Raw genomic sequence first — 17,557 nt, forward strand, 5'->3', positions numbered from 1 at the left:
GCTATGCTTTTGTATGAGTGTGGGCAAAGGATTCAACGTTCCAGTGGACGTCAGTGCTTCCTAAGGGGTGGAAAGTGTAGAAGGGATTCTAGGGTACCACACTCTCTTTAGGGCTGAGGTCCTAGAAGCTGGGGTCGAAAACAGTTCTGGTCTGCCTTGTGGGGCTTGGGACAAACCGCCACTGAAATATCAGAGATGTCAGAGATGAGGCACTCAGCCGGGTCTGAACAGCTCAACAGCTAGAAAGCGCCTTGGAGGGGAGGGAGAACCCTGAGTCTTTCGTGCCCTACAGTCTGTTCATTATTCTGTTGCTCTAATAAGAAAAGCCCAGGCCAGAGTTTGGTGTGTTGGTATATAGCTGTAATCTTAGCATGCTTGAAGGCTGGGACGGGATATTGCCATCCCAGATACATGATTACCAGGTCTGCCAGGGCTATATAGAACACACAAATACAGCTCTGGAGTACTGAACCTGTGTAGGATGTATAACACCATGAAGTTCATGTCCAGCACCTCAAAATAAACAGGTCGATAAATAAATAAATAACCAAACAAAAAAGAAAACCAAAGCCAGGATTAGTTAGGTTGGCAGGGCCAACAGTCACCCAAATGTGGAAGTAACTGTCTTGCCCCTGATGCCTAAGACATGAGACTTGTGAAATATGAATGTTAACTCGTTTAAAAAAAATCTCGGGGACACACACACACACACGACAATCTTTGCTGGGCAGAGCACCCCAGGAACAAAAGAGAAGTAATACAAGTCAGCCAGAGTGGAAAATTTTATATCAACCGGTTTCAACAAGAAAACAAGTGAATACTTTTAGAAACATGAACAGGGTTTCCCATAACAGTGGCCAGGGAAGGGATGGTAAAAGGGAAGTCTGTGGGTTACCCCTTTGTCAAAGCAAAAGCAGGACCCAAAGAAAGGGCCAACTTCCCTCCATTACGCTGGGAGACCAGAGACAACACTCAGGCAAGTTGAAAACAGTTGCTAAGGGTAGGTTGGAAACAGCCAAAGGCTAGGCCAGAAGGTGGGCAGGAGTCCAGGATCCAAGCCCTGCAGGTGACATCACCACGGGGGCGTCATGGGCTGAGGATTCTGCAGATAGGACATCACCACAGCAGAGATTGAGAGCCTGAGACAGAAAAGAGGTGTCAGCTCCAGAGCAAGCATGGTACCCCATCCCCTCGCTCAGGGTCCTTACATGAAGCTACTCATCATCTGCTTGGTGTCCTCCGAGCTCCGGGAGTTGGCAAAGCTGATAAAGGAACAGTAGACGGCAACCCAAGCACACCACTTCAGCTGAAGAAAGGTGGGTGGGGACATTGATCAATGAGAAGTATGTCAAGAAGCCCCCACAACCCAGATTCTCAGAAAGTAGGAGCCACCTGCAGCTTGGACCTTGTCCCCAGGAAGTACCTCAATACCTACCCTTCAGAGCTGCTTGCTGACCCTGGTGTGTGTGTGTGTGTGTGTGTGTGTGTGTGTGTGTGTTGTATCTCTGACCCCACCACATTCCCACAAGCTAAGGACCCTGCCCTTTTTCCATAGTCCTCTGCAAATTGCCTCAAACTAAAGCCCACCCTCAAACCCGCTCAGTTACGTACTCAATCCCAACTTCCCCTTTGTTGGAGGCGTCACCAAAGCTCCGCTCACCGCAGACCACAGCCCCCATCCCCTCCTCTAGCACCCGCCAAGAGGACTCGCCTCTTTCTGAACCCGCCCCCAGGCCTCATTCTCTGGAGGAGCGACACCCAGGTAAATTCAACCCCGCCCACCTTAAGCATGAGGCCGCACATGCTAAAGATCATGCCGAGGAGATTCATGTAGTCCGGCGTCGGGTCGTCCAAAGCTGGATTGCACTCGCTCGGCGGAGGCTTATACCTGCGACATGTTCAAGGGTCAGGAGCGATCAAGTCCCACCAGGGCTGACAACTTGGCCTGGACCCACGGCCACAACCAGAGATGCCTTGCCATGACTTGCTGGACTGCTCACCTCAGCACTTTGTTTGGTCTCCGTGGGTCGGACATATTGTTGGTGGACATTGCGAACTGAAGACCACGCCGTGCCTCTTTCACTGCTAGACCAGCAGCTTCCGGTGTGAGAATGAAGGGTTGCTTTTAGAGTAACACCAGTAGCCTAGTGCTTCCGCTCCCAGGCCCAGGGCAGCTCTCAGCCCGAGGATGGAGAATAAGAAAAGGCCAGAATCGTTCCTGAAAAGTAGGCAGTATGGAAAAAACTGAAAGGAATCTTCAGTATTCCCAACACTGTCATTAACGCGATGAAAATCTGAACACGGAAGTGCCAGGCAGGAAATAGATCCTGGGGGAACAATAATAAGGTTACACCCGACCAAGGGCTTTTGAAAGCCTGGAAGCAAGGCAGTCTCAATATAGACAGCAGCAATGCGGGTAACAGTCTAATGCGTTTGAAATATGGCTTTTCCTGAACCAAAGCCACGGGCCCCGGAGCTGCCGCAGAAACGGTTGAAGACCCTGGACTGTGGCCAGGGCGCGGTGCGAGCCGTGCGATTTAATGGTAAGCGTCCTCGCCTTCATCCTGGGCCTCCCGCCTCCTGAGGCCCGGAGGTCCCGTAACCCCCTCCTGCTGCTCCTCAGTGGATGGCAACTACTGCCTGACGTGTGGCAGCGATAAAACCCTAAAGCTGTGGAACCCGCTGCGTGGGACGCTGCTGCGGACGTACAGTGGCCATGGCTACGAAGTGCTGGATGCAGCCGGGTGAGTCCGGGGCCAGACTGGGATAAGGAGTGCAGAGGCACTATCCTAGGATATCCTTAGGATATTAGGCAATATCCTAAGTGGATATTGACCTTCCCTTTCCTGCCCTCCAGTTCCTTTGACAACAGCCATCTCTGCTCTGGTGGTGGAGACAAGACGGTGGTGCTGTGGGATGTGGCAACTGGGCAGGTCGTGCGCAAATTTCGGGGTCACGCTGGAGTGAGTACAAGCCAGAAGACCCTCATTAACGTGTGCGTTGTGGAGATCCATATTAGTGCCTAGGTGGTTCCGAGGAAGATCCTTCCATGACAGTCTTCCCCGTGTGCCCATCACCTACATCCATGCAGTTTCCCCAAGGTCTTTTCACCCTTCCTACCAATAGCGCGTGTCCTTGATCTAACGTGCACCTGGAGTCTCCCCTTTATCCCAATCTTCCAAACACCCCTCCTCTAAAGTAGTAATTCCTGTTTCCCAGAAGGTGAACACTGTTCAGTTTAACGAAGAGGCCACAGTCATCCTGTCTGGTGAGTCTAGAGCCTAGACAGCAAGAAACCAGTTGCTGCCCAAAGGCTCAAACCTGACCTCACCTTTATGTTGGCTTTATAGGTTCTATCGATTCCAGTATCCGATGCTGGGACTGCCGTTCTCGGAAGCCTGAGCCAGTGCAGACGCTAGATGAAGCCAGAGATGGCATATCCAGTGTAAAGGTGTCAGACCACGAGATCCTGGCAGGGTGAGTCGGTCCAGGAGCTTACTCCTGCCCTGGTGTCACTGGAGATCATAGTGGACACTGTGTTTTTGAGACAGGGTCTTATGTAACCCGGGGTGGCCTTCAGTTTCTAACCCTCTTGCTTTCCCCTCCCAAGTGCTGAAATGATGAGAGTGAGCCATGACACATGGTGGCACAGCCGTGATACAGGCACTCAGGAGGCAGAGGCATTCGGATCTCTGTCCTGGAACTCACTATATAGACCAGGCAATGTTCCCAGCCCCTGCCTCCTGAGCGCTGCACCTCAAAGCCTGGTCCAGCTCTGATAATTTCATTCTGTAAGTCAAAATAAGTAGCCCAAAACCATGGGGGATGAAGAGATGGGGCCATAGTTAAAAGCACTGGCTGCTCTTCCAAAAAAAAAACCTAGGTTCGGTTCCCACCACCTATATGATGACTTACAACTCTCTGTAACTTAGGTTCCAGAGGATCTACTACCCTTTTCTAGCCTGTGTAGGCACCAGCACGCACATGGCACACAAACATATATGCAGACAAAGCACAGATACACACAAGAAACTTAAACAATACTGTATGCGCATCTGTATGGGGGAGTGATATGTGCTGGGGGTATCAGCAGGTCAGAGGCATTAAGGTCCTCTAGAGCTGGGGTCACAGGGAGTTATGAGCTACCTGATGTGCCCCACTCAGCTTTTTGCTTTTTCATTGTTTTTTTGAGACAGAGTTTCTATGTAGCCCTGGCTGGCCTGGAACTCACTCTGTAGACCAGGCTGGCCTGGAACTCACAGAGATCCACCTGCCTCTGCCTCTGCTTCCCGAGTGTGAGATTAAAGGCGTGCACCACCACCGCCTTGGCTTTTAAGTTGAGTGTGTGAGCGTGCGTGTATGCGTGTGCACAGGCATGTGTGAAGGTCAGAGGACAAAGAGTCAGTTCTCTCCTTCAGTGTATTGAGGCAGGATCTTTCTTGCTGTTTCTACCATACTGTGTACTCCAGGCTAGCTGGCCCTTGACTTTCCAAGAAGATTCTTCTGTCTCACCTCCCATTTCCCCAATAAGAGTGCTGGAATTTTAGATGCCCACTACCTTGTCCGGCTATTATGTGGGTTCCAGAGATCAAACTCAGATCATCAGTCTTGCTTTTTCCCCTGCTGAGCCCTCTCCCCAGCCTAAAGAGATCACTTAACTTCAGTTTGGTGATACAGAACTTTGTTGTGGGTGGCTCCACATTGTGCCAGTGCACACTTTAGTAGGCTACGCCTGGTTGGCTGCTTTCACCTTCCACTTCCACCACTGCTGTTACCTACTCTCCCCATCTCCCTTGTGCAGCACAGGCTGCTTACTGGGAGAACTGTGCAGGCTCTTCCAGTCAAAGAGCTACAGTTCCCAGTACTACTGCCTAGCAGGACAGTCAATAAATGTAGCCGTGGGGCCTGGAAGGATTGTTCAGTGGTTTAGGGCACTTGTTGCTCTTGCAGAAAACCAGTTTGATTTCCCACATCTACATAGTGGCACACATCCAGCTGAAACTCCAGTTCTAGGCAATCTGACAGCCTATTTTGCCCTCAACAGCAAACCAGACACACATGGTGCACATACATACATGCATGCAGACAAAATATTCATACATATGAGATAAAAATAATCCAAAAAAATTCATAAAAATATAAATAAATGCAACCATGAGCCAGGCATGGTGACACATGCCTTTAATCCCAGTACTTAGGAGGTAGAGACAGGTAGATTTCCGAGTTCCAGCTCAATCTGTTCTACATAACAAGTTCTAGGCAAGCTAGGGCTTCACAAAGACAAAAGTTACTAAGTGCGAACTGTGGCAGGTGTGGGGACATCCACCTCCCCAGCAGTGAAGAGGAGGGCAGGGGACCAAGAGTTAAATGCCAGCCTACCTAGAGCTGAGCAGTGGTGGCTCACACCTTTGATCCCAGCACTAGGAGGAAGAGGCAGGTAGACCTCTGACACCAGCCTGGTCTACAGAACAAATTCCAGGACAGTCAGGCCTACAGAGAAACCCTTCCTCAAAAAGCAAATAACTGAATGACTGACTGAATGAATGAATGCAGAAATGCAGCTGACCTAACCACAGCAAGAACAGGAAGTCATGAGACAGCAGCTTTAGGTGGCAGAAGTGGTGAGACTGTTCATAGTAAAGGCCTGGCATGAGCAACCATGGGTGGCTAAGAGCCATCTAGTGGCAAGCCGGAGAGAGAGCAAGCACATGTGCCAAGATGATGAATACGTGCAACAGGCGGGAGAGGCTGAAGGAATGGAAGGAACTGGGTCCAAAGGGCTGCAGGAGGCATTTGAACATTTATTTTTCTGAGAGTAGTGAAAAGCCATGTTTCTTTGAGGGAAATACTGGCATGAAGTGGCTGTGCTCTGAAAGTTTCCCCAGTGAGCCAAGTGTGGTAGGACACATGAGTTCAAGGACAGCCTTAGCACAGTGAAAGGAGACCATCCAGGCCTGAGTTCCTGTCTCAGAAGGGATGAAAGCTGCTTAGTGGGTTTCGGCACTAAGGATGGAAGATTACCGGCAAACCCTTCATCCGTGTAAGAATAGGATGGTAGTGGAGCAGGAGGGGTGGAGTCACCTCCTGAGAACAGTGCTTTGGTAACTAGTAGGCTGATTTCAGGACCTCCCAGGGAGAGCACATTTTAAGCTGTCCAGCCCTCTATAAAATAGCTTGCAGAGTCTGCACACTCTGATACGTGATTCTGGTTTGTGTTTGCTGTGCTAGGATGGAACACAAGGCCTGTGTGTGACACGAAGCCAGCCTGGCCTACAGAGCAAGTTCCAGGACATCCAGGGCTTTACAGAGAAACTCTGTCTTGAGAAAACAGATAATGATAACCTTATAAAATATAGTTCCGCAGTTGGTCAAATGTGCAGATGTAGAACCCAGAGACAGGTAGGGTTGACTACTGTGCCAGTCAGGAACTGGAAAGCTCCGAGGATTTGGAAAAGAGGGCATGGTTTTTGAGTGGGACCAAGTTGTCCCCTGGACCTGAGTCACAAAGCAGAAGAGCACCTTTTCCTTACTCACACTTTCCTAAATGCCCAGGAATGCGTAGGGGCACAGGCTGCCCCTGGAGTAGAAGACTGCAATGCTTCAGGCTGGATCTACCTTTTCTTGCAGCTCCGTGGATGGCCGAGTGAGGCGCTATGACCTAAGAATGGGGCAGCTCTTCTCAGACTACGTGGGCAGTGAGTGTGGCCCTGGGTCCCAGTGGGACAGTCAAGACAGAAGATGGGGCAGGCAAGAGTACCCGGATTCACCTGCCTGTCACACTCTCTCCCAGGCCCCATCACCTGTACCTGCTTCAGCCGCGACGGGCAGTGCATTTTGATATCCAGTCTGGACTCTACTTTGCGGCTTCTAGATAAAGACACAGGGGAGCTGCTGGGCGAGTGAGTCTCCACGGTTGGCCTCCCCCTCCCCATCCTTCTGAGGCTAAGAGGAACAAGCCTGATTCTACCCACCCTCACTGCTAGGTATGTTGGCCATAAGAACCAGCAGTACAAGCTGGACTGCTGCCTGAGTGAACGTGACACACACGTGGTCAGCTGCTCTGAGGATGGGAAGGTGTTCTTCTGGGACCTGGTAGAGGTAAGCCTTCCCCTTTGACTCCTTGCCAGGGCATCAGCTGTGTGTTTACCTCAACCACTCCCAGGCCTAAAAAAGAACAATGTTGGGTATTTGAGCTGGGACCTGTAGGAGGCGGGTAGAGGTGGGAGTGTGTCTGACTCTGATTCATCCTGCCTCAGCCTCCCAAGCTGGAACTAGAAGGAAAAGCAGGAAGCATATTTTAAGAAGGGAAACAGCATATGCTAAAGGACCTGGAGAAGGTGCTGGCTGTAGCTGGTTCCAGGTCAGACAGGGCTGTAAATGCCAAGAGCGAGGAGCCAGTGCCAGCCACTGATTCTGGGCTTACATCACCCAGAAACCCTGATCTGCATATGGGTTCCATATGGCTTTAAACCCCAGATCCTGACATGCCCCAGGTGGGAGATGGACCATTGGCTTAGTGAGGTCAAGGTTCTAGGGCCTCCAGGAAGGAGGTATCAGTGCTGGGGACAGCCAACAGAATTAGGCTCGGTAAAAGAACTGGAAAAAATAGGAGATCCTTGAGACCAGCTCTTGCTTTGGGAACTAAGGATGGTCTGTCAACTCTCCTGAAGAAAATTCACCTTGAAATGCACACAAAAAGATATTGTTAGCCGGGCGGTGGTGGCACGCGCCTTTAATCCCAGCACTTGGGAGGCAGAGGCAGGCGGATCTCTGTGAGTTCAAGACCAGCCTGGTCTACAAGAGCTAGTTCCAGGACAGGCTCCAAAGCCACAGAGAAACCCTGTCTTGAAAAAAAAAAAAAGATATTGTTAAGGTAACTATGGGGTGGCGAGGGAAACGACAATCGCTGGGTCTGCCAAGTAGACCTGTTAGTACCCAGAGTGTCAGGGAACCATGAAACTCAGAACAAGACATGCCTGAAGCAAGTGGTGGCTACGAGAGCAGAACAGGTGCCTCGAGTCTAAGGACAGTGCCGAGCGTCCCCTGAAAGGAAACTGGAGGCTGGGCATGTAGTACGTGTGTAATCCCAGCAAGTGGGGCGGCTATGACAGGAAAACACTGAATTCCAAGCCTATTATCTCAGCACTGTATTGCAAATAAAGAAGGGTTTGCTGAGCCAGGCAGTGGTGGCACACGCCCTAAATCCCAGCACTCAGGAGCCATAGGCAGATGGATCTCATGAGTTCTAGGACAGCCAAAGCTGTTAAACAGAGAAACCCTGTCGCGAGGGGGGGGCGGTTTGCTGCAAATTTGAGGTCAGCCTGGATTATTGAGCCCTTTGTAAAAAAAAAAAATAGTAATAACAATTTTGTTTTGTTTTGGTTTGGTTTGGTTTTTCGAGACAGGGTTTCTCAGTAGCTATAGAGCCAGTCCTGGAACTCGCTCTGTAGACCAACTAGCCTCGAACTCACAAAGATCTGCCTGCCTCTGCCTCCCAAGGGCTAGGATTAAAGGCGTGTGCCACCATTGCCCAGCAAAAAAAGAAAAAAAATTAAAAAGGAAGGTAAGTGAGACTTCCAAGATAATTAGCACTTGGAGGTGGAGTTTGGCCAGATGACATCTGTACTGTTTTGTTTTTCAAGACCGGGTTTCTCTGTGTAGCCCTGGCTGTCCTGGAACTAGCTCTGTAGACCAGGCTGGCCTCAAACTCATGAGATCCACCTGCTTATACCTCCTGAGTGCTGGGATTAAAAGGCGTGCACCATCACCCAGCTGACATCTGCAGTGTTTGAGAAGCCACTAGAGGCTGGTGGTGGAACAGTGTTAAGCACTTGCCTAGCATGTGCAAGCCTCAAATCCCTAGCACCCCTCAAGGTACCAGGAACACTCAGACTAGGAAGAAACAGTAAGGTGGGGGTCACAAGGCCAGGGCCTTTCTATGTCCAAGGTTAGAAGCCTCCAGGATTAAGGGTGTGGCTCAGTGGCAAGATTTGCCTGGCATTCTCAGCACCACCAAAAGAAGTAAGGGAAAAGGTGACTGAGGACTTCAGGCTGGATCTCAAGGAGACAGCCTGATCACTAGTAATTGTTTCCCAACATTCATTCCTTAGGGTGCCCTGGCACTGGCCCTGCCCGTGGGTTCTAGTGTGGTACAATCATTGGCTTACCATCCCACGGAACCCCGCCTGCTGACAGCCATGGGGGGCAGCATCCAATACTGGCAAGAAGAGACCTATGAGGCAGAGGGTGGAGCAGGCTGAGGCTTGGGGATCTGGCACCAAGCCAAAGGACCCAGACCAACTCACAAGACCTAACAAAGACCATTTATTCTGAAGACGCTGCTGATCAAGGAGTAGGTGGGCCCAGGGAGGGGCTGGTGTATAAAGTTAATAAAGGAATAGCAAATACCCCCAATCTTCACCAATCTTCTTAGTCCTCATTCTTCTCAGTTGTGAAGGCATCTGCCTTTTGGGCAAAAGTCTTAGCGACCAGCAGGGGGAAGACCAGAGAAGCATCAGCATAGACCTGCAGAGAAGCTGTGTGAGCCATGGAACCCATGGCCATAGCCCATAGACTCACCCTAGGCAGTCAGCTTCTACCTTTACTGGCTGAGCATCCATCCGGATCTTGCCCCAAGAGACAGCCTCATCTGGCCGGGCTCCTGAGTCTGAACCATCAAACTCCTGGGCTGTGTTGATGTAGACAGCATAGTCAGCCCCATTCCGCTGTGGGCAGAGGAGAACCTGGTCAGAAGCCAGAGCCAGGGAGAAGGCTGGGGTATGACACAGGAAGGCTTTGAGAGCTTCTAAGAAGGGCCATCTTGCCGGGCGGTGGTGGCGCACGCCTTTAATCCCAGCACTCGGGAGGCAGAGGCAGGTGGATCTGAGTTCGAGACCAGCCTGGTCTACAAGAGATAGTTCCAGGACAGACTCCAAAACCACAGAGAAACCCTGTCTCAAAAAACAAAAAAAAAAAAAAAAAAAAAAAAAAAAGGGCCATCTTCAGTGCCTGAAGTGACTGTGCAGGTTTCCAGTACAACCACCTCTACATACAAGCTCTTCCTCCATAAGCTAAAATGTACCACTTCTGAGACCCATGTGACAAGTCAGATAGCTACAGGCAAAATAAGAATACTATCTGTACAGGGCTGGAGAGATGGCTCAGCAAGTAGGGCGTTTCATGCTCTGACAGAGGACCTGAATTCAATTCCCATATTCATGTCTGGTGGCTCACAACCATATGTAAGTCAGCTCCAGATGGATGATCCAGTCCCTCCTGGGGACTCCCGTGGGCACCTACACTTTACTCAGAGGTACACATAGGCACACATGTATCACATAATTAAAAATAAAACCATCTTTAAAAATAGCGTATAAGGGCTGGAGAGATGGCTCAGAGGTTAAGAGTACTGACTGCTCTTCCAGAGGTCCTGAGTTCAATTCCCAGCAACCACATGGTGGCTCACAGCCATCTATAATGAGATCTGGTGTGGTGTATACATAATAAATAAATAAATAAATCTTTAAAAAAAATAGCGTATGAAATTACCTTCAAGCTATATTCATTCACATTTAAATTCTGGACATGATTTCCTTCTAGGTTTCTGCCCCAAAATATGTATGTAAATATCTCAAATTTTAAATATAAAAAAAACAAAACACTAATCCAACACACTGGTGTTACCAAGCATTTTAGTTAAGGACATTCGAGCCAGCTGTACTGACACGGGCTTGTGGTTCCAGCTACTTGTCAGGGCAAGGCAAGAGGATCCTTGATCCAGGGAGTCAAGACCAGCCTGGGCAACAAGGAGGCCAGTCTCAAAGAAAGAACACAGAGGACTGCCGAGTTGTAGCCAACACCCTATGCTCAGCAGTAGCTCCTGCTGCAACCAACCATATAAGAAAAGCAAACCTGTTCCCGCACTGCTCTGCCTCAGACCCAGAGGTCTCTGCAAGCTCCCGAGTCCTGGCATCACCAGCCTCACAGGACAGGGTTCAAAATCCTCCACAGGCCCTGCTAGTTCTGCGGTGTAACCTCCAGGTCTTCACAGCTCCACTATCAGCTGCTCCTTGGCTACTTCAGGTGCCTCAGGGCCTTTGCACTGGCTAGTCACCCAATGGGAATGTTCTTCCCATAGCATAAGGCCTGTGGGGGGTACCTCTAAAAAATGTCTGCTCACGGTCACATTTCCCAGAAGCCTTTTCCAACCCTCCCTTTATTAAACAGCATTCCTTTCACATTATAGTATTCTAGGATAGTCCTGAACTGTGTACAGGCTATCTCCCTGCCTCAGTCTACCAAGTAGCTGGGAATAGTCACCTTGCCTGACTGATAGCACTTATGTCCTTACAATTATTGCCATATAACATGCATGTCACTTCTTGCTGTCTGACTGCCTCACTCCAACTAACTGCACAGAGGAAGGGATTCCGACCCATCTAGTCCACTGCTGTAGTCCACGCCTGGCACGCTGTATGCCAAGGGCCACCCCACTCACCATGAGGTTAGCATTGGCGATGTGGTGCTTCACCATACCTCCACCCAGGATGATCATGCCGGAGCGCTTGGCGAAAATGGCCTGCATGTTGATGAGTCGTAGGTCTGAGAGGGAGGGCTGAGGTCAGGCACTGGCCTCAGTTCACCCTCCTCCCTCTTCTCCCAGGGCCCGAGCACCTCACCTTCAACGATGTCCAAAACTAAGCCTGGGTTTTTGTAGGAATGGAAGAAGATCATGTCACCCAGTGAGCCATCTGTGAGCGCAGGGCTCAGCACAGGAATGTGGTTCTGGTGTGGACACAGGACCAGTCAGCAGCTACAGCTCAGAGCCCAGAAAAACTCTGGTCCCCAACCCAGTGGCATCCTCCCTCCCTGAACAGGCTGCTTATTTCTCTGGTGGACATGAGGCAGATAAGAGGAAAACCATGCACACCTCTAAGTAGGTGTCTGGCACACTGAGCCACTTGGTTCACCATTTTCCAGACTCTTGAGTGCTACTGTCTTTAGGAGCATGGTACCCTGGTTCAGGCCCCACTGAGTTCTTAAGCACTACAGCTAAGGAGCCCCAATAGTGTAGGGCATAACTAGGAAATAGAGCCCTTCATTCAACAGATGACCTAGCCTCTCGGGGTTTGACACGCCTCATCTAAGTCTGGAAAACTAAGAATAATTACAGAGACTCCCTGGTAGATGCAAAGACAAAACAAGTCAGCACATGCCAAAGCCTAGGGATTCGTCCCCACCAACTCACCTTATAAGCCCAATAATACACAGACTCTGGGTTGTTGATCTCCTTGCCAAGTCGGGAGATCATCTTGGAAGGTGTCCACTTCACACCCTAAAGGAAGAACATCAGTATTAGCCCGAACATCTTCTGACTCCACTAACCAGGTCCTCCTGAACCCTTCCAGCCCTACCTCTGTGTTCTGTTCCAGCACCATCTGGTCCAGAATGGGCATGAGCCAGTCCTCAAACTTGCAGTAATTATCGTTTGGAACCAGCAGGTTCCCAATCCTGGGGATGGGAGGCACATGGGCATCAGTCACCAAGACCCTCGGCCCAGGTCCCCTGCCCCACTGCTACTCGGGGCCCCACCTGTTGATACCATTCTCCCGGAGCTCCTTCCCACTGAGGCTGAACTCGCCAAGGTAAGTGGGTGCCAGGCACTTGATGATATCTTCTTCCACGCCTCCAGCAGTCGTCACCAACACATCCACCTACAGGCACAGAAAACAAGGCTCGCCTCCTTCTAAGCCGCACTCCTGACATCAGCCCGTACTCATCCCGACACAAGCGTGCAACAAAACAGCGCAAGCCTGTTCCTCTGCTTAAAGCAGACCTGTAGCCAGAAAATGTGGCACACTCCTGTGATCCCAGCACTCAGGAGGCTAAGGAATAAGAACTGCCAGCATGTTCAAAAACAAAAACCCATCTCCTCGCATCCTTTTTTGAAATTACTTTTTTTTTATGTGTACATCCCTGGAAATGGAGTTACAGACATCTATGAACCACCACATGGGTGCTGGGAACCAAACCCAGGTCTTCCACAAGAGCAGCAAATACTCTTAACTTCTGAGCCTCTTCAGAACCTTCTTCATGTCTCTTAAATGAACAGCAGTTTTATTATCCACTTGCCCAGGGAGGTTGAGACCACAGACCTAACATCGACCCACCATGTTGTGCTGCACGAGGTAGCGAATGGTCTCCCGGATGCCCGAACTGATGAGGTTGGATGTGTAGCCCAAGAAAATGGTGCAGCCAGTGAGTGGGCGGAGGCTCTGCGTTAGATCTTCGTGATGGTCTTCATCTTCTGGTAGCGGCTCCAGCTTCTTCTCAATCTGCGCATGGGGGCACCGGAAAGTTGCACTGACTCCGACCCTCAGTCGAGGAACCCCAGGTGGACTGGACTCCAGAGTCTGACTGTACTCAGGAATACTGGGACTATTTCGAAACGAAAACACAACCCCTGCGCGGACCCTACTCCCCGCTTTCCCGGTTCAGGTCTGTCACTTAGGGTTTGTCCCCTTTTAGGAATCACACAGCATCTTCTTTTCAAGCCCCCTTCCAATGCCGAGAAGCTACTCCAAGGCTCTCCCGACCTTAAGCTCCTCCTACAATGTCCTTCTTTTAACCCCAAACTCCCCCAATCCCAGACTGCCAATTTACCAGGACTCCGCCCCGCCCAGCCACTCACACGCGGAGCCGCGTGGCGCGGTCCCGCCCTCCCGTCCCGCTTCGGGGCCGCCCTGCGCCTCACCATGGCGTTGACTTGCTGCACCGCGCGTCCAAAGTTGGTAGCCTGGAAGCCGGTGGTGCCGAAGGCCTCCAGAAGTGCCTGGTAATCTACGCCGCGGTTGAAGTCGTAACCTTGCACCTTGGCGCTCTCGGGCGGCAAGGCCGAGCTGTGCTTGAGCACGGCGGCCAGCGCCGCGGCGGGCGCCGCCCCCTGCGAGGTCCCCTCCATGCACCCGCGGCCGTTCTCGGGTCACAGCCGCCCGGGTGCTGGGAAGCGCAGAATTTCTCCGCGTGGTCGGCCTGAGCCCAGGAAATGGGACTCTAGAGCCCGGGGTGGAGGAGGGCGGGGTTGGAACCGGAAGCTATTTAGTCACATGACCCAGGATAGCGCCTGCAGTCCTGGTAGCGGCCATTTTACTCCTGTGTTCCGTACACCGGCGCCGGGAGCCTTTTTTCCTGTCGTCGAACTCAGCTTCAAGCGGATGAAAGTGCCTAGTTTGAAAGTTGTCTGTCCAAATATTCCTGCCCCCTGTGAGCGAGATGACTGTTCCTAAGATAGAGCCCTTGAACAGGATTTAGGGCATCAGGCAAACTTAGTTGCAGCCTCTTGTCAAATAGAATAGTGATTCCTTTTGGTGCCTCCCACAGTCTCCACAAACTTCCTTGATTCCTCTTCCCTGCCAGCCTAAGATGTCACCTTCCACTGGATCATGGGCCTCTTATGGGAGGCAAGGATGACTGCCATCTTTTTACTCCAAGAAGCACCTATTAATATTAATTCTACAATTTGTGTAGTCTGCACTAAATAGTGCTCTCTGCTCTAAACAAACAAGACCTCTGCTCTCCTCATGTCCGTAGTCTGAACGATGAAACAGAAAACTGATTAAGCCAAGCTCGGGGTACACACCAGCCTGCAGTCAGGAGGTGGAAGCCGGAGAATCTCAAGTTTCAGGCCAGCCTGAACTATAGAGACCCTGTCTCAACAAAAGGGGATGGTATGGCGAGGGAAATCACTGCCAGTGAAGCCCTTGCTTTGCAAGAGTGTAGATTAGATGTGTGTGTTCAATTCCAATTCCCAGAACCCAAATTTAAAAAGATAGAAAAAATGTCTGAGAGGGCAGTGGCAGTAATTCCAGCCCTGGAGAAGTAGACAGGGTTGCGGGATGGCTCGGGCTCAGTGACCAAAGGCATAGGGTAAAAGCCTCAGACTCCAGTAAATTATCTTCTGACCTCCATCTGCAAGCATGCCGTGCATGCAGATGCTCATACATGCACAAAATAAAAGGTTAGGGGCCAGGTGGATGTGTCCTGAGAAATGACATCCGAGGTTGTGCTCTGGCCGACAGCACACACAAACAACCTCAGATGTTAATGCTCAGATAAACAGAGGCCCTGGTGATTTGCATGCAGAGGAAAGAGCAGGTGAGGACACAGCAAGAAGCTGACCCAGACCGTGACTTGCTGGCTACCCGAGTTCAGTCCCCAGGACCAACATGGTAGAAGAAAATGGACTCCAAAAAGCTGTCCTGTGACCTCCACATGCACCTCCCTTCCCCCAACACACACAAAATACTTCTGTGATAGTCTTACCATGTAACTCTGACTGGCCTGGAACTTACCATGTAGACCTGGTTGGCCTCAACTCATAGAAACCAGCCTGCTTCTACCTCCTGAGTGCTGGGACAATGAAGGCAATTTTAAAATAATTTTTAAAGAGAAGTTGATGAAACAGTTTCTAGAGACACCAGAAGCAGCACTCTGACCACCAGCTACCCAGTCAGCAATTCCCGTTGTTTATCCAGTTCAGTCCATGGCATTTGTTATAGCAGCTCAAGGCTAAGACACTGCTGAGTGAATGAACGAAGGAAGGAATCAGCACAGCAGTGTCAGGGTGATCCCTGAGGGATAAGGGGCAAGAATACGAGGCTGGGTGTGGCAGGAGTATCTACAGTCCCAGCTACTCAAGGGGATGAGGCAGAGGAAGCCTAGGAGAGAAAAATGAATGACAATGATGGTGTCAATCATATAAATAACAAGAGAAGACGGACAGCAGCACCCTGTGGACCATGCAGAGGATGAGTTTACTGCAAGAGCTGCAAAGCAGGTGGAGAGCAGTTTCTTGATTTTCTTGCAGGGTCCTTCTATGGCCCAGGCTGCTTTCTAGCTCCTGGCTCCAAGTAAGCAATCTTCCCACCTCAGCCGTAGAGTAGCTTGGAATATACATGGTGCCAGCCACCCCGACCCCCGATTGTTTTTGTTTGAGATGGGGTCTTACTATGTAGCCCAAGCCAGCCTCCTGAGTGGCAGGATCACAGGCGTGCACCACCATGCCCAAAACAGCCAGGGCAGGGGAGAGAAGAGCTGGCAAAGGACATGGAGACTATCTGGTGCAGGCAGTGAGTCAGGGGGGAAGACAGGTGGCATGAACAAGAGCAGGAACCAGACAGAACTTCACTTAGAGGTTGATATGGCTGGGAGGTGGTGGTGCGCACCTTAAAGCCCAGGAAGGCAGGGCAAGTGGATCTCTGAGTTCAAGGCCAGCCTGGTCTACAGAGTGGGTTCCAGGGTGGCCAGGACTACACAGAGAAGTCCTGTCTCAAAAAAAAAAAAAAAAAAAAAAAAAGAATGAAAATACAAACAAAAACAAAAGGCTGATCTGATGGTACCTGAGGCAGTTAGATATGGAGGGATAAAGGCCTTGGAGATGGGTGTCTGAGCAGCTGGGATGCAGGTCTGGGGATGAACATGTTAAGAGATATAACACAAGAGTGATGTCATGCGTGAAGGCAAGGTCAGCCTGGGCTCAAAACCCCATCAAAATAATAAAAAAAAAATTTAAATGAGGTGGGGGAGTTATGAAAAAGACAGTTTGGAGTTCGGGTACACAGAGCACAGATATTCAGCAAGTCAGAGTCCCACATCCTTCGGGCCTGCAACCAAGCTGCCCAGTCCCCCAGGGGATCCAAGAAACATGTGACACCAAAGCAGCCACTGGGCCTCCTGGGGAACTGACCCCTTCTGTCACAGCAGCTGCTGCTGCTGTTGCTGGTGACATTTCACTGGGTCCTGGCTTCAAAGTCTCTGCAGGGACTGGGAAGGTGGGGGGTTGAAGTATTGAGGCCAGTATTGAGAGAGCCAGAGTGGGGTAGCCAACGCTGGAGCAGGCAGCCGAGCCTGTTTGGGAGTCTTCAGCTGAGGTAGCTGAACGTGGGGGACCCAGGAGGAGCTGCAGAAGCTTGGAAGCTCAGGCTTGCAGAGCACTGCTCACCTTCTCCCAGATGTCCAGCAAGGTGGCCACTGGCAGTGACATCGGACAGGCCCGCCGGGCAGTGGAGCAGCTGCGGATGGAGGCAGGCATCAACCGCATAAAGGTGAGGGTTGGGCAGGTGTGCAGTGGGCACAGCTGGGCAAGGGAGCAAGTGCACACCCAGATGTGCAGATGTGGCTGACGTGGTTGGTTTGCAGGTGTCTAAGGCAGCCACAGACCTGCTGCAGTTCTGCACAGAGCAGGCCAAGAGCGACCCCTTCCTTGTGGGCATCCCCGCTGCCACCAACCCCTTCAAGGAAAAGAAGCCCTGTGCTATCCTATGAACCCACGATAATGCTACTCCTATGACCCTGGATACCACAGGAAGGCCTCAATAAACATGACTGCTCCTGTGTTACAACTTGTGTGTGCTGCTGTGGGAGGCTGAGGGGTACCACAGCTTTTGGGGATCAGTGCACACCTCTGAGGCTTCCTTCTATGCCCATGTCCACAGTCACAGCCATACATACCTGCGTGCCTAGAGCCCTGCATGAAGAGACCTACACTGTGGCCCTGTGC

The 17,557-nt window shown here is 50.9% G+C and overlaps 4 protein-coding genes across 4 annotated transcripts; 2 read left to right on the top strand and 2 right to left on the bottom strand.

Moving 5' to 3' along the window:
- Positions 1-769: 769 nt before the first annotated feature.
- Positions 770-2,282, bottom strand: Wdr83os (WD repeat domain 83 opposite strand). The gene is made up of 4 exons (XM_041649967.1): positions 2,001-2,282; positions 1,783-1,888; positions 1,209-1,306; positions 770-1,139 (listed from the first exon to the last, which is right to left on the bottom strand). Exons 1-4 carry the CDS (start codon positions 2,048-2,050, stop codon positions 1,073-1,075), a joined length of 321 nt encoding a protein of 106 aa, XP_041505901.1. The 5' UTR covers positions 2,051-2,282; the 3' UTR covers positions 770-1,072.
- Wdr83 (WD repeat domain 83) lies at positions 2,188-9,420 on the top strand. The gene is made up of 9 exons (XM_041649966.1): positions 2,188-2,543; positions 2,624-2,744; positions 2,858-2,963; positions 3,220-3,268; positions 3,351-3,477; positions 6,628-6,695; positions 6,791-6,899; positions 6,984-7,098; positions 9,111-9,420. Exons 1-9 carry the CDS (start codon positions 2,441-2,443, stop codon positions 9,258-9,260), a joined length of 948 nt encoding a protein of 315 aa, XP_041505900.1. The 5' UTR covers positions 2,188-2,440; the 3' UTR covers positions 9,261-9,420.
- Dhps (deoxyhypusine synthase) lies at positions 9,310-14,089 on the bottom strand. The gene is made up of 9 exons (XM_041649965.1): positions 13,754-14,089; positions 13,170-13,334; positions 12,592-12,713; positions 12,414-12,510; positions 12,248-12,334; positions 11,679-11,784; positions 11,498-11,601; positions 9,600-9,725; positions 9,310-9,525 (listed from the first exon to the last, which is right to left on the bottom strand). Exons 1-9 carry the CDS (start codon positions 13,958-13,960, stop codon positions 9,430-9,432), a joined length of 1,110 nt encoding a protein of 369 aa, XP_041505899.1. The 5' UTR covers positions 13,961-14,089; the 3' UTR covers positions 9,310-9,429.
- Positions 14,090-16,400: 2,311 nt separating this feature from the next.
- On the top strand, positions 16,401-17,362 carry Gng14 (G protein subunit gamma 14). The gene is made up of 2 exons (XM_041650201.1): positions 16,401-17,102; positions 17,197-17,362. Exons 1-2 carry the CDS (start codon positions 17,010-17,012, stop codon positions 17,320-17,322), a joined length of 219 nt encoding a protein of 72 aa, XP_041506135.1. The 5' UTR covers positions 16,401-17,009; the 3' UTR covers positions 17,323-17,362.
- Positions 17,363-17,557: the final 195 nt, after the last annotated feature.

This window comes from Microtus oregoni, unplaced genomic scaffold (genome assembly GCF_018167655.1).
Source record: "Microtus oregoni isolate MIOR12 unplaced genomic scaffold, Mior012 000004F_ref0000308, whole genome shotgun sequence".
NCBI classification, from domain to species: domain Eukaryota; kingdom Metazoa; phylum Chordata; class Mammalia; order Rodentia; family Cricetidae; genus Microtus; species Microtus oregoni.